Source organism: Candida oxycetoniae (genome assembly GCF_023343755.2).
Source record: "Candida oxycetoniae strain CBS 10844 chromosome Unknown scaffold22, whole genome shotgun sequence".
NCBI classification, from domain to species: domain Eukaryota; kingdom Fungi; phylum Ascomycota; class Pichiomycetes; order Serinales; family Debaryomycetaceae; genus Lodderomyces; species Lodderomyces oxycetoniae.
Window position 1 is genome coordinate 118,118 of NW_026055448.1, and position 13,739 is coordinate 131,856.

The following is a 13,739-nucleotide window of genomic DNA, read 5'->3' on the forward strand; positions in this document are numbered from 1 at the left end:
TGGTAAGGCGGTGCTACACACGGGTTTGGTGGTGGTGGTGGTTTCGGTGTCGGTGGTGGTGGTGAAAAAAAAAATGTTGAAAAATGTGAAAAAAAAAATATATATGGATAGATAAAGATAGTTTATTCTTATCAATAATACGTTTCTGCCGCTTGATTTACACCCTGTTGGGCTTCTATCTTTGATGAGCGAATCTTCTGAAGATGAAGAGGTGTTTGAAAGTTTAATGGCTACAAGAACTCGGCGTTCTAATGCCGGTTCAAGGCTAAAACAGTTGATTGAGTTGGAAGAACAAGCAAATGAAGCATTAGGTTCAGCTAGTCAATTTGCGACCGAGGATGACGAGAATGTCAATTTGTTATTCCAGGAAGACGGGGAAGATCAAGAGTTTATTGCAGAGGAGGAGATGGAGGAGGAGGAGGAGGAGGAGGAGGGTGAAGAAGACAAAGATGAAGCGACAAGAAAACGTAAACGGGAAACAGATGATAATGAAGAGGAAGCGGGAGAAGGAGAAGGAGAAGGAGGAGAAGAAATGGAAGAAGTGGAAGCAGACGATGTTTTCTCAGACTCGGATGAAGATTCTTCTGAATCTGATGAAAGTGAGGGAGAGAGGGAGCTACAGAGGCAGGAAAAGATAAAACGAAGGAAAAAGAAAACATCCATAGTCCCCAAGATTAAAAAGATAACTCAAGTGTCCTTGTCTTCGTCTTCATCGTCATTACCGGTAAAGAAAAAAAGGAAAACCCCGTTGGTAACATCAGAATCCCTTCTTTTAGAAACACGACGGTCCTCCTCTAGATCATCTGCCGTTGAAAGTAAGCAAGCATTGATTGATAGATTGAAAGCAAGTGAACGGAGAAAGGAAAAATACGTTCATGTGGAACGCAAAAAGGAAAGAGAGTTAACTCAAGAGGAAAGGTTAACACAAGCCGTTGAAACCGAAAAGGAAAATATAGAATCGTTAAACAGATTTAAGGAGCAAGAGATTGTTAAAAAGGAGAGGCAGAGACTTTCGCTATTGTCAAAACGAGTCAAATTACAGAATGTCATTAGATTTACAAGTCGTGAGGCGTTTATCACAGCGAAGGAAGAAGTGGCCGAGGCAAGGCGGCAGTTTGAAATGTATATGAAGAAAAGAAAAAGAATAGATAAAAGAAAGAAAGCGTCTAATGGCGAAAAGGAAGCTTTTCCTATTGTAGCCCCGTTTTCCATAGATTACTCGTCGCCATACCAGAAAGCCTTGGCTTTAGAAAAACAAAAAAACTTGGAAAAACAAGCTGATATTTTGGACAATATGAATATTGCTTTAATGGAGAAATTGATTGCATCTTGCAGTGAAGAAAAAGCACTGTTAGACTCGTCGCTTGTAGATACAAATGCTGAAAAAATAGAGGTCAACGGTGCTGTCGAAGTGAAGATGGAAGAAAAGACTTGCTCTGAAGAAACTAAAGAGGGCGAGAATGACGTTGAAATCAAGTTAAACAAAGTGGAAGGAGAGATTCGAATTGTATCAGATGAAGTGGGAGAGAAGGAGCATGAGACTGAGACTGAAGTGGGAGAGAATAGGAGTGAGGCTGAGACTGAAGTGGACAAAGTGGGAGAGAAGGAGAAGGAAGCTGAAACTGAAGTGGACAAAGTGGGAGAGACTGACGCTGAAACTGAAGTGGACGAAGTGGGAGAGACTGACGCTGAAACTGAAGTGGACAAAGTGGGAGAGACTGAGGCTGAAACTGAAGTGGACAAAGTAGAAGAGAATGACGGTGAAACTGAAGTGGACAAAGTAGAAGAGAATGACGCTGAAACTGAAGTAGACAAAGTAGGAGAGCATGGAAATTCCAAAGCGACACAACTTGAACTGTTGTCTGAATCCGAAGACCATGGAAATAATGGGTTGAAGAAGAAAACTGAAAATGAAGAGGCTTTAGAAGCAAATAATCAATCCCCCGTCCCTGCAAGTGCAACCTCTAAAAGTCAAATAGCTGACGAAAAAGAGCTTAGCCCTGCTCGCAACATTGAATCAGAAATAACTGTCAAAAAGGAGCCAGGAATTGATAGCACTCAAGAAGATAACACTTCACCAGCCCATACCGATGCTACTTTATTAGAGGGATCTTTGTCGCCAAATCAACCGCAGGCTGAGCGCAAACGGGTGAAATTTGCAGATGACCTAACTGGAGTTGAGTCAACGGATCCTACTCCTCAACCAGAATTTGCAGTTTTGGACAAAAATACAGAAGAAACCTCGGGTTATGTGGAGATCTTTGAAGGTCCTGTTCAAAAGGTAGCACGTAATATGGTATGCCTTTTAGATTTCAACGAAGATAAAAAAGACTTGAGATTGAACCCACAAAACATAAAGGCCATTCTTTTTGGCAAACAATCATTACTACCTGCATCACGAAGATTTAATGACGTAAAGACGATTTTAAGAATTGGCAAAAGGAAAAATCCATATGCATCAGCTTCAAAGGATGAAGAAAAGCTATTTAGACCAGTTTCTGAAATCACCAAAGACAGCCCGTTATTTGATGAGTTGAAGAAATTACCGCGATTAGGTGTTCAACAAGATATTATTGAAATTACTAATGACACAAAAGAGAAAGAATCTAGTGAGGTCATTATCAAAACCGAAGCTCCAACAGGATTGTATCTTCCGAATGGTAATAAGAAGGCATGTATGATTTCTGGTACAGAAGTGAAATATTTTGACCCGTCAACGGGTATCCCCTACAGCTCTGTCGATGCCTACAAGACCTTGAAATTGATTGAACAAGGATATGCACAATGGTTAAGTTTAGATGCCGATACAAATGATACTGGGGCTATTGATCTATACTTGGGCTTCAAAGGGGAGCATGCTAGACATGCAAAAGGAGTCCCCAAGGGGTTTTGAGAAAAGACAATCAAAATTTACTTTTTCCAATCTGTATATAAAAGCGTCTGTATATATATATATATATCTATATATGTTCAAGAGATGGCCGATCTCAGCTAATGAATTTTAATGACCTGATGTATGTTGTACATCCTTTGCATGAGCTTCTATTAAATCGTTTTGAAACTTTGACAATTTTGATTTTAATTTAGGAACGAGTAGTTTTACAATTTCTGCTTTATGCTCTGAATCAATCTCAAATACGTATTCGTCCTCTTCTTGATCATGTACAAACTCTGGGATAGTGATGGTTCCATAAGCCATTTTGGCTTCTTTCTCGTCCCCGTCTTCGTCCTCGTTCTCGTTCTCATCCTCTTTCAACTGTTTATTCAAAATCGATAGAGCAAACAGAAGTCTCATATCATATATGCACAACACTTTTCCCTTTCTTTGAGTTACATCGCAATCCCCAGTAACCGAATTAACACCTGTTATTACAAACCTATAGTCATCATTCTCATATGATGTATCCTTTATATGAGTTGAGAAATATTCCTTGGACCATGGCAAGCAATTTTTATCGATCCAATGCCTGGAAAAAGAAAACAAAAAGAAAAGGTTTAGTTAGTCTACAAATCTCTACGATTCCGTATAATTCTATATGATTTCTATTACAAAAAAAAAAGACATACCAGTTGTTAGGGTTGTGTACGACCATCTAGTCCTTTCTATAAAATCCTCTTTATCTATCTCGCAAACCAACTTGCTCATCTCATCTCATCTCGCGGTTTTAATACTTGAGTGGAAAAAAAAAAAAGATTCAAAGAAGGTTCCAGAATTGATGGTTTGGGTATAGATCTTTCACGATAGGAGAAGCATAGCGACACTATTGGGCAGCACTGACTAATACTATCGAGCAGAGCGACACTATTGGGCAGCACTGACTAATACTATCGAGCAGAGCGACACTATTGGGCAGCACTGACTAATACTATCGAGCAGAGCGACACTATTGGGCAGCACTGACTAATACTATCGAGCAGAGCGACACTATTGGGCAGCACTGACTAATACTATCGAGCAGAGCGACACTATTGGGCAGCACTGACAAGTGACACTAGGGTGACAGAAGGTGTAAATGTGTAAATGTAAGAAGCCCTGGTGGAAATCTCTTTTTGGGGGCAGGTTAAAGCGTCCATGTTTAGATATATATAGGCTCTATCTCATGTATCAATACTCCAGGCATAAGGACTTTGTGCTCTCAATCGTGGTCCATACTTGAAAAATATAAAAGGTATTGGTATTAGTGCGCAAGCGACCCAGGCTAATAAGGAAGTTGCCCATTGGATTCCCAATCTTTGGTACATTTGCAATCCAAAGAGCGGGAACACAGCGCTCATGACTGACCGGACAAACGAGTTTGCTGCCATACTTGAGGCAGCGTAGAGTCTATAAGCCTCAACTGTATAGGAAAAAATCCCATTAAACACCAATATGGTTCCAGCGCCGTATACAGCTGACCCAATAATTGGCGCAATCCAGTGCACGTGTGGATAGGAAGTCCATGCTATAATGAAGAGGCCAATGGGTACTATGAACACTCCCGCCATCAATGGGATGAACCTAAACTCCGGTTTTGCAACTCCATTGTTTCTCATGAGTAGATAGATGTATATCTTGTGGACGAAATATGGTGAAATGAGACACATCACAATCATACCCGTAATCAACCCCAAGAATGACATCCCTTGTTCTGCTAAACTGAAATTGTAGACTGTGACAAAAATGTAGGGAAATGCCACAAAGAACAAGTAAACAATTGCAAGTGTGAACCCCGTATAAAAACAGAGTACCAAAGTCATATTGTCTCTGCATAGAAGCAAAATTGGTCTTTTTGAGCTTGTCAAAACACTTTCACGTAGTGTTACTTTGCTTCTCTCTATTGCAGCATAAAGCCGGTTGTTGCCGGTTTGTTTTCTTAACCTTTTTGCTTTCCTTTTCAAGTTGATGGGTTCGTACGTTTCAGGTACAAACAATATCACCAAGACTAGTAGCAAACCAGACCACATTAATAGCACATAAAAAGTCCATCTAAAGTTTAGTTTGGTGTTAATGAATCCACTAAGTAAAGGTCCAATCCCTGGTCCAACAAAAGGAGATGCAGAATACAATACCAATGCTAGTGCCAATTCCTTATTAGCATCTTTCCCTTCCAGTTTGCGAGACTTGAAAAGATCAGAAAATGAACCCGAAGCAACACTCATAAAGCTCAGTCCAAAAAACCCGCTCATAAATCTTCCAAAGATTACTGAACCTATATTCTCGGAAAATGCTGTAAGAAACTCAAAAGCAATCATTACCGAGAGCCCCAATATGTAAACCATTTTCCTTCCGTGGAATTCACTAATTGGCGAGAGAAAGATCCCACCTGTACCCAACCCAAGAATGAAAAAAGATATCCCCAAAACACTTACTTCGTGACTGATGTGGAAATGTTCCATTATATGAGATGATGCTAGCGACCACGACGAGGATATGCAAGTAACACATAAGGAACCAAATGATATTATAGTAACTATTGCCCATTTGTGCAAACGCGATAATCTGGATGCATCTTCTTGGTCATCAGTACCGTCAAATACTACCAAATACTCATCGGCTTCTTTCTCATCGCTTTTGATAACTATTTCTGGATCACGATTCAAGGAGAGCGTGTCTTGCGACGAAAAGTCTAGACTCGCCTCTAGTCTTGAGGATACTTTTGACCCACTCTCCATTAAATCTTCTGTCCCAAAAAAGGGAAATGCTCTCAACCTTAACCTCAACTGGTGTCTTATCTTGTTTCTATTGTTTTGATGAGTATTTCAACGAAAATAAAATTATACAATGAAAGAGATGATCGGAGATCGGGGATAATGCGCGGTCCGAAGCCGAGACCAAAAATAGTAAATTTCGGTTAAAAAAACCGTTGCACGGCAATTAACAAAAACAAATACACCAAAGTTTAAAATACTAGTGTATTTTAAGCATTTTCCATTGGAGGGGGAGGATTACTTGTTAACAAACAACTACATTTCATCGTCGTTCCTTGTAACTAGCTCAGCTAGCTCAATTGGCTAGTTGGGCAAGGCAGACTAATCAAGCTTAGTTTGGTGTAGACTATATCAGAGAGCAGAGAACAAGTAGTATCCTTTAGAATATCAATTTACATCAAAACTCTCACTTGCCCCTCTTGCCCCTCTTGCCCCTCTTGTCCATCGTGCCCCTCTTGCCCCTTATGCCCCTCATGTCCATCGTGCCCCTCCTCCGTTGTCGATCCACAGTTGATCCCATATCCCGTCCATACCAATTCGACGTGGCATATCAATGAAACTCTCATTGAGGAGAAAAACACACACATACGCACATACACACACACTTTCTATCTATCTCTATCTCTCTCTCTCTCTCTCACAACTCACTCACGCGCGCACATATATGCGCACACACACAAACTAACAAACTGATAAACTGCGAGTTATGAAAATTGAAAAATACTTTTCAAACATTTGAGAAACATCTCTTATTAACAGAGCGTTTGATTAAAAAAAAAAAAAACCTAACGCCCGTGTGTAATTAGCCCCAACGCCTGTGTGTAATTAGGTCAAGTAGCAAAAATGAGTTTGCCGTTGACCAAGGAGACGATAAATCTTAGTGAGCTAGAAAAATCACCTTCGACAGTCCCAACGTTTGCTTCGTTTGATGTTGATACGCGTAATAGGTACACTTTACATCCAAGCTCGAAACATATGCTAAAGAGGTTATATGGAGCTTTATTTATTGAGGCGGCTATATCATTGACCTTATACTATCACTATTTGGAAATCAGTGCGATTAATCCTATGCTAGCACCAACATTATTGGGATGCTTTTCTGGAGCATTGGCACAATCAATAAATCAGCTTTTCAAAAAGAAATTCACATTGAATAAAATCTTTAAATTTATGCTATGGGGCAGTATAAATGGTTATTTTACAGTTGCATGGATCAACATCTTGATTGTTAACGTAGACAAGTTGGTTTATAGGATACTAATTGACCAAGTTGTAGGAGCACCTATTTTTCAGTTAATTTTCAATATCTTGAATACATTATGGGATCAAGGAGAGTTGTTTTCAAAAACTACAAAAAATGCATACTTCAAATCACTAAAATACAGCTATTGTTATTGGCCATTTTTCAGTATATTACTGTTTATGCTCATTCCAGAGGCGGCCATGTTTCCATGCAATTGTCTAGCCAACTTGGTGTGGAATTTGATTTTGAGCAAACTAGCATAGTATACATCATAGAGATAATTCAAAGTAACGTTGTTCTGGTTGTTCTTGTTGTTATTGCGTCTTTTTTTTTCTATTTTCTAAACGATTTCAACGGATCGTGTTTCTTTCTACCTTTTCCCTTCTTCTTGTTCTTACCCACTCTATTTTTCTTGTGGAATGGCACAAATCCAATGTTTTTCACATCCAGCCTTGCACTCTCGGGTAATAGATATTGTGGCAACCTTTTCAAGTGTGGTTGAATTCTAGCAGGATGTAATTCTTTATCGTGTCTCAAAGTTGCCAAATCTTGAGGGTTTTCCTGAAAAAATCTCTTTAATTTTTCCGAAGTGATCAACTCATTCTTCAACTCTTTCACTCTAGCTTCTCTGATTGCTGTTTGAGTTACTGCTCTAAACGCATCGTCGGCTCTATATCTAAAACCCTCCACTTGCTTCATATCAAATTGATAAGGTTTAACTTCAAATCCATTCTTCTGTTGTTGTTTAACTATCCTTTTTAGTATCTTTTCGTCCTTTTTAGCCGTTGCCAAAGAAGCAGTTTTGTGCTTACCAACCTCTTTTTCCGGGATGACAAATGACAACGATAAACCTGACTTGCCTGCTCTTGCTGTTCTCCCTATCCTGTGTATATATGCCTTTGATGTTGTAGGTAAATCGAAATTCAATACACACGCAACGTTCCTAAAATCAACACCTCTAGAAACACCATACTCCTTGTCCTTCATACTTTTTGTTGTGCTCTTTGTATCAATGCGTTTCCCCTTTTCCTTACTCTTCTCTGCTGTCTTTGCTTTTTTCTCTTTCTCTTTCTCTTCTTCTTCCTTCTCCTCTTGCTCTTCTTTCTCCACGGACAAGTCATCGGTAGCAATCAATAAATGGTACACATTTTTGTTAAACTCTTCTACAATGTGTAATCTTGAGTTTATAGGAAGTTCGCTATTCAATACGCAACACCTTATTCCGAATTGTTCCAAGAATAACTTCAATCTGTATCCTCTCTCAATGTTATTAACAAACACAATGGTTTTACCCTTGATTAGATTTAACTTGAATATGACATAACTCAACAAGAATTTATCAAATTCCGTAGTTTTGGCATAAAATTGTACTAGCTTGTTGGCGCTATTTTGGTCATCATCCAATTTCAATATAGCTGGTTTCGTGCAAAATTTACTCTTTAAGTCGTTGATGTCGTCATCTATTGTTGCTGACATCAAAAACGTTTGGATATTCTTTTTCACGGGAAGATACATCTGCAATTTGTCCAAATCCTCCTTGTATCCAAAACTCAAGATCAAGTCGACTTCGTCTATTGTGAGGTTTCTCACCGTGCTCAAATCAAGGAGACCTTTATTCTCATGTAATTCCAAAGTTTGTATTAATTTACTAGGAGTGGACACGATGATACTTGGCTTTCCCACTAATAAAGATTGTAGAACTTGGTCACTATAGTTTGACGATAGGTTTAGTATCTCGATTTTGTTATCTGTATACTTAATAAGCTGTTCTATGAATTGATATACTTGATTAGATAATTCTCTTGTCGGCACAAGCACAATGGACTTTATGCCACTGCCACTACTGCTGCTACTACTATTGTTTTCTCTGTCGAGTAACAAACTTTGAACCAAGGGAATAGCATATGCTGCTGTTTTGCCTGACCCGGTAGACGCTTTTGCTATAATATCTCTTTTTTCTTCAAGTGCCAAAGGTATTGCGCTACTTTGAATCAAAGTAGGATTTTCAAATCCCAACTTGTCTATAGCTTGTAACAAGCGGGCGTCTAAATTAAGGGAGTCCCATGTAGTATCTTCATCTAGATAAGTCGCCGCTGCTGCTGCTGCTGCTGCCAATGCGTCTTTCTTCTTTAACGACGACATGGGGAGAATGTAACTCCGCTCTTTACCAAAGAAAAAATGGAAAATTCAAGTTTTGAGATGAGCTCTTACCAAATTGGGTTTTTCCAGTAATTTTTTTTTTCCAATGTTCCTTTAATGCGAAGCGATGAGCAAAACATTTGCAGCAAGGTTTTTTTGGCTACGACTAGAGGAGCCGAAGGCGACTCTAGTCGAAGGATAGGAAATAGAAGAGACTGGAGGGGACTGGAGGGGACAAGAGGAGCCTAGAAGAGACTAGAGGGGACAAGAGGAGCATAGAAGAGACTAGAGGGGACTGGAGGAGCCGGATGAGACTCTAGTCTCCTCTAGTCTCCTCCGGCTCCTCTAGTCGAAGGATATTAAATAGAACAGAACTTAAAGAAGCCTAGACGAGCCTTGATCTATACCTAAATAAGCTTTCCCTATGCTATGCTATTAGAATGGATCATTTCTCCCATTTCATAGTGAAAATACTCTTTATTTAGTCTTGTTTCTCTAACTTTCTATTAAGCTCTAGGTTTTTCTTGGAAGTAAAGTATGGGGCTCCACTATCGAGCAAAGCGAGATAGTGGAGCACATTAGCAGCTGTCGCCGACACATTCGACCACTTGCTGCCACCGACACATTCGACCACTTGCTGCCACCGACACATTCGACCACTTGCTGCCACCGACACATTCGACCACTTGCTGCCACCGACACATTCGACCACTTGCTGCCACCGACACATTCGACCACTTGCTGCCACCGACACATTCGAGCACTTGCTGTCCCCAACACACTTGGCTCTAATGAGCGAAACGAGATATTTCATAGAAGAGTAATAAACAACAGTGTAAATGGAGTCTCTACAAGAGTAATAAACAATAATGTAAAGGGAGTCTATAAAAGAGACTAATGTATAAGAAACTTTACTATTTTGCAAATGAGGTCTATAAAAGAGATTACTACCCTATAAAGGGAATCTATAGAATGTAATATTGAAACAAAATTTTTGCATTACATTGATTGGAAAAAGATTAAAAAAATATAGGCTATCGAGCAAAGCAAGATAGTCTATATCTACACACTCATTTTGCTCGATAGCCTATATCTACTCTCTCTTCTCTCTATATAGACTATCTCGCTTTGTTCGATAGCCTATATCTACTCTCTCTTCTCTATATATAGCCTATATCTACTCTCTCTTCTCTCTATATAGCCTATATCTACTCTCTCTTCTCTATATAGACTATCTCGCTCTGCTCGATAGTCTATATAGTCTTCTGTTTTTTATGCTCAAAAAAGCATTTTCAAGATAGAATTCCTCGAAATGTTAATTGCAGATAAATCAAAAGTTGCTAGTCTGCTAATGAAGATAGGCTACCTATTTCTCAATTTACATACTATCATATCATTCATTCTTTTACCTTGCCATTAATGCTTCCACTATGTTTCTTCGCGGTTGGTAGCAACCGTCAAACTCTCTAAAAAATGTGTTTTTATTTAATCCAAAATATTTTTTGTCAAGAAATTAGGGCGTATAGCTCAGTTGGTAGAGCGCATGCCTTGCAAGCATGAGGCCAAGAGTTCGAATCTCTTTTCGTCCAAATATTTTTGCACCCAGATTTACTTTTTTTTTTTCTTTTTTGGTAACAACTCTTGATTAGAAAGATATGGTAACATCTAGATCATCAATAAGAGAAAACAAACTACTAATATTGACCTTCAGTTTATAGAATCTATCAACAAACAATGTTTTGTACACACGGGGTTTGTATTGTTTTGTGAACCCCTTTCCTTTTCCTCTTATCACAAGAGCGCCGATGTATATGCTAATGACCATGTTCTAGACATACCATTGTCTATTTGGTCAGGCTGCCAGTCTCTTCTGGCAAACCATTCGTAAGAACTTTTAGGATCAAACAAGGCCTTATTCAACATTAAAATACCTTTCCACCCATCTGGAATTCTATCAATTATACCGGCCAATTTTTGGTCCCATTCTTCTTTGCAAAACTTGGGACTACGTATATACCCGGAGATGGGTGTTGTAGGTAACATGTGAATCCCATGAATCCATTCGTCTCCTATAGTGCCACGACCAAAATACGTAGCATAATCAATCTTATTCTCAAATGAAATACCAGCAACTTTGTTTTTGATAAATTGAGAGGGCTCAATTTTATTATCATCGGTATAGAGCATGTACATGTTCATTGATCGCTTCATTATTGCAAGCATCAAATTTGCTCTCTTTTCCATGGCTTCATCACCAGCAACCAAGCTAAATAATTTCATTGCATAAGCGAAATGATAATCTTCGCTTGATGACTCCTCATCTTTACCATCACCCAGCGCAAATATACCATGGGCAAAAGAATGACCATGGAACCAACAAAATGAACGTGATTGTGGGAAGAACTCATCTGCTTGAGGACTGGCAACATCACGCAACATTGTAATGGCATAATTGTATACTAAATTATCATTTGCATGTAACCAATCTGGATCAATTTTTGCAATTAAGGAAATGGCATGGATATGATACCCATAATGGAAATGATGATCATTGTAGTTTGAGTTTCCAAAATCGGCTCCCGGTTCTGCCGACGAAATCAACCCTTTCCAAGTGGTATCAAAAACCAAGGGAAACTTTTGTTGATTTTTAGCAAATATTTCGATTGCTTGCTTCACTCGTGGTAGTATCTCCCCTGTTAGCTGATCATCCTCTAGTATATAATGACAGACATATGCAACATAAGCAAACTTATCCAAGATTTTTCCCGAGGTGTACATTGAGTCGATATTGGCCATGCCAACAACATCTTGTTTCATCTCCTCTATTGCAGCTTGACGAATCAAGTGCTTGGCTTCATTAGACCATGTGGCTTTAGCTTTATGCATGGTTTCTGTCCATGGGTCCCATTTGATATCAATTGGCAAACCGTGCTCTTGCATAATTAGCTCATTTACTTTATAAGCCTTCATTACCCCTTTTGTAGTTGAGTCTAATTGCAAATCTGTGCAATCGGCGGCGGAGTCAGATTTGACCACTTCTTGATGGTGGGGTAATGCCCATACCAATGTTTTCCCCGATCTTGATCTGCCATTAAGAATATAAGTAAACCTGTATTCACCAATATCTCCATTAACAGTACCACTCAAATCAATTTTAACTGGATAACACCCAGCAGTATCGTCATAGTGACAAGACTCACCACGAGCAATCTGAACAGTTCCCGGAGACAGACCAACAATCTGATTGGGGTTTTTCAAAATCAACTCGATATCACTATATATCGACCATGTAACTTGATTAAACAATTTCACCGAGTATTTTTTCAAGCTATCAACTTGTCCACACTGCTTAAACTCTTGATATCCGACTTGAGATGCAATAATGGGCTGGATTCGATCATAAATCGCAGTAATGAAACCCATACCCATACATAGCGGAATAACTATGCACCCTTGATCATTTTCTAATCTTGCAGTAACCGACATTTTTCGATGTTCATGTAATGTCAATCTTAGATTGCCAAAATTCTCACTACTCAAAACAAACGATTTGATTCTTGGAGGATTGAAGAAATACTGTGCATGTGACGATGCAGGATCGGGTCCAAACACTCTCTGTTGAGCTTCTGTATGATTGAACGCTAAACCAAAATCCTGTTCCTTCTCCTCCTTGGTAAACCATAAAGAATAAGGCATTGTCCATATGGGACAAGTCTGATCTTCTAAAGTTAAGTTATTGTAGAAATTGTTGGTTTGAATCGGTTGGTTCAAAGAGCAACCTTTGGGTATTGCATTATGCTGTACTTTTTTGAACAAAGGTGGTGGTTCTTTTGTAGCAATTGGTTTTTGGAAAATATCATCATCGTTAGCAAGCGACAGCTGATTGCCAGGCGCAGACAAGGGGGTTTGGTCATGATGAATATCCATACGCTTAAATTTATTTTTCAACTCTCTAAGACCCATCTTAAAAGTAATCCCTCTCTTCAGCAAAGTAAAGCTTGTCTTGAGTTATTCAATACACAGGGATAAGTTGCAATCACAAAAAAAAAAAGTAAAATTAGAAAGTGCAGAACCAGACAAGAGCAATTTCGGAATAATTTTTTTCCATTTGCGCATTTATCTTGAAGGGAACATGTATTTTCTTTCTCAAATGGTATTACTGGTGTCCTGGAGATAAGAAGGGAGCATGCTTGAACCTTGGATGGGATGTCAATTTCCTAGAAGAGACACACAGGTTTGATTGACATCAACTATGCATAGCTATACATATTTCTGATTAGATTACAAAACAAGTATTTATAGAAGAGATTAATACATTTTTCCAGATATTCAAAAATTATGGGAAATGAGGAATATATGGTTCAATTCTAGAAAAGTTTGTCAATATATAACACCACCTATATAAGATGCATGGACCGTTATGTGCCAAAAGAAAAAAAAAAAAAAAAAAGTTGAGTTAACCCGGATGCAATATCGGAAGTAAAAGGAACAACACAAGCGAGAATTTCCGCCTGTTCTTTAAATAGCCCCATACACTTTTCTCTCTACAAAGTGTCTCAAACAATTTCCCTGACACTAGCGAGCAAAGCGAGCTAGTGGAGCAGCAGTGGTGTCTGATGGGTTTGACACTACACTGGTTACTTACAATTGCCCTTCAACTACATTGGTC

The 13,739-nt window shown here is 38.9% G+C and overlaps 6 protein-coding genes across 6 annotated transcripts; 2 read left to right on the top strand and 4 right to left on the bottom strand. All coding sequences in view use genetic code 12, as the record gives it.

Annotated features, from left to right (window-relative positions):
• Window positions 1-184: 184 nt before the first annotated feature.
• On the top strand, window positions 185-2,893 carry KGF56_002985 (uncharacterized protein; the record flags this gene model as incomplete). The annotated part of the gene is made up of 1 exon (XM_049324272.1): window positions 185-2,893. One exon carries the CDS (start codon window positions 185-187, stop codon window positions 2,891-2,893), a length of 2,709 nt encoding a protein of 902 aa, XP_049179969.1.
• A 108-nt stretch (window positions 2,894-3,001) lies between these two features.
• On the bottom strand, window positions 3,002-3,593 carry HCH1 (Hch1p; the record flags this gene model as incomplete). The annotated part of the gene is made up of 2 exons (XM_049324273.1): window positions 3,002-3,467; window positions 3,568-3,593. 2 exons carry the CDS (start codon window positions 3,591-3,593, stop codon window positions 3,002-3,004), a joined length of 492 nt encoding a protein of 163 aa, XP_049179970.1.
• A 505-nt stretch (window positions 3,594-4,098) lies between these two features.
• On the bottom strand, window positions 4,099-6,237 carry KGF56_002987 (uncharacterized protein; the record flags this gene model as incomplete). The annotated part of the gene is made up of 3 exons (XM_049324274.1): window positions 4,099-4,442; window positions 4,596-5,606; window positions 6,222-6,237. 3 exons carry the CDS (start codon window positions 6,235-6,237, stop codon window positions 4,099-4,101), a joined length of 1,371 nt encoding a protein of 456 aa, XP_049179971.1.
• Window positions 6,238-6,531: 294 nt separating this feature from the next.
• On the top strand, window positions 6,532-7,194 carry KGF56_002988 (uncharacterized protein; the record flags this gene model as incomplete). Its single annotated transcript, XM_049324275.1, has 1 exon — window positions 6,532-7,194. One exon carries the CDS (start codon window positions 6,532-6,534, stop codon window positions 7,192-7,194), a length of 663 nt encoding a protein of 220 aa, XP_049179972.1.
• Window positions 7,195-7,264: 70 nt separating this feature from the next.
• On the bottom strand, window positions 7,265-9,073 carry KGF56_002989 (ATP-dependent DNA/RNA helicase; the record flags this gene model as incomplete). The annotated part of the gene is made up of 1 exon (XM_049324276.1): window positions 7,265-9,073. The coding sequence occupies one exon, from the start codon at window positions 9,071-9,073 to the stop codon at window positions 7,265-7,267; it is 1,809 nt and encodes a 602-aa protein (XP_049179973.1).
• A 1,788-nt stretch (window positions 9,074-10,861) lies between these two features.
• On the bottom strand, window positions 10,862-13,033 carry ACF2 (Acf2p; the record flags this gene model as incomplete). Its single annotated transcript, XM_049324277.1, has 1 exon — window positions 10,862-13,033. One exon carries the CDS (start codon window positions 13,031-13,033, stop codon window positions 10,862-10,864), a length of 2,172 nt encoding a protein of 723 aa, XP_049179974.1.
• Between the last annotated feature and the right edge of the window lie 706 nt (window positions 13,034-13,739).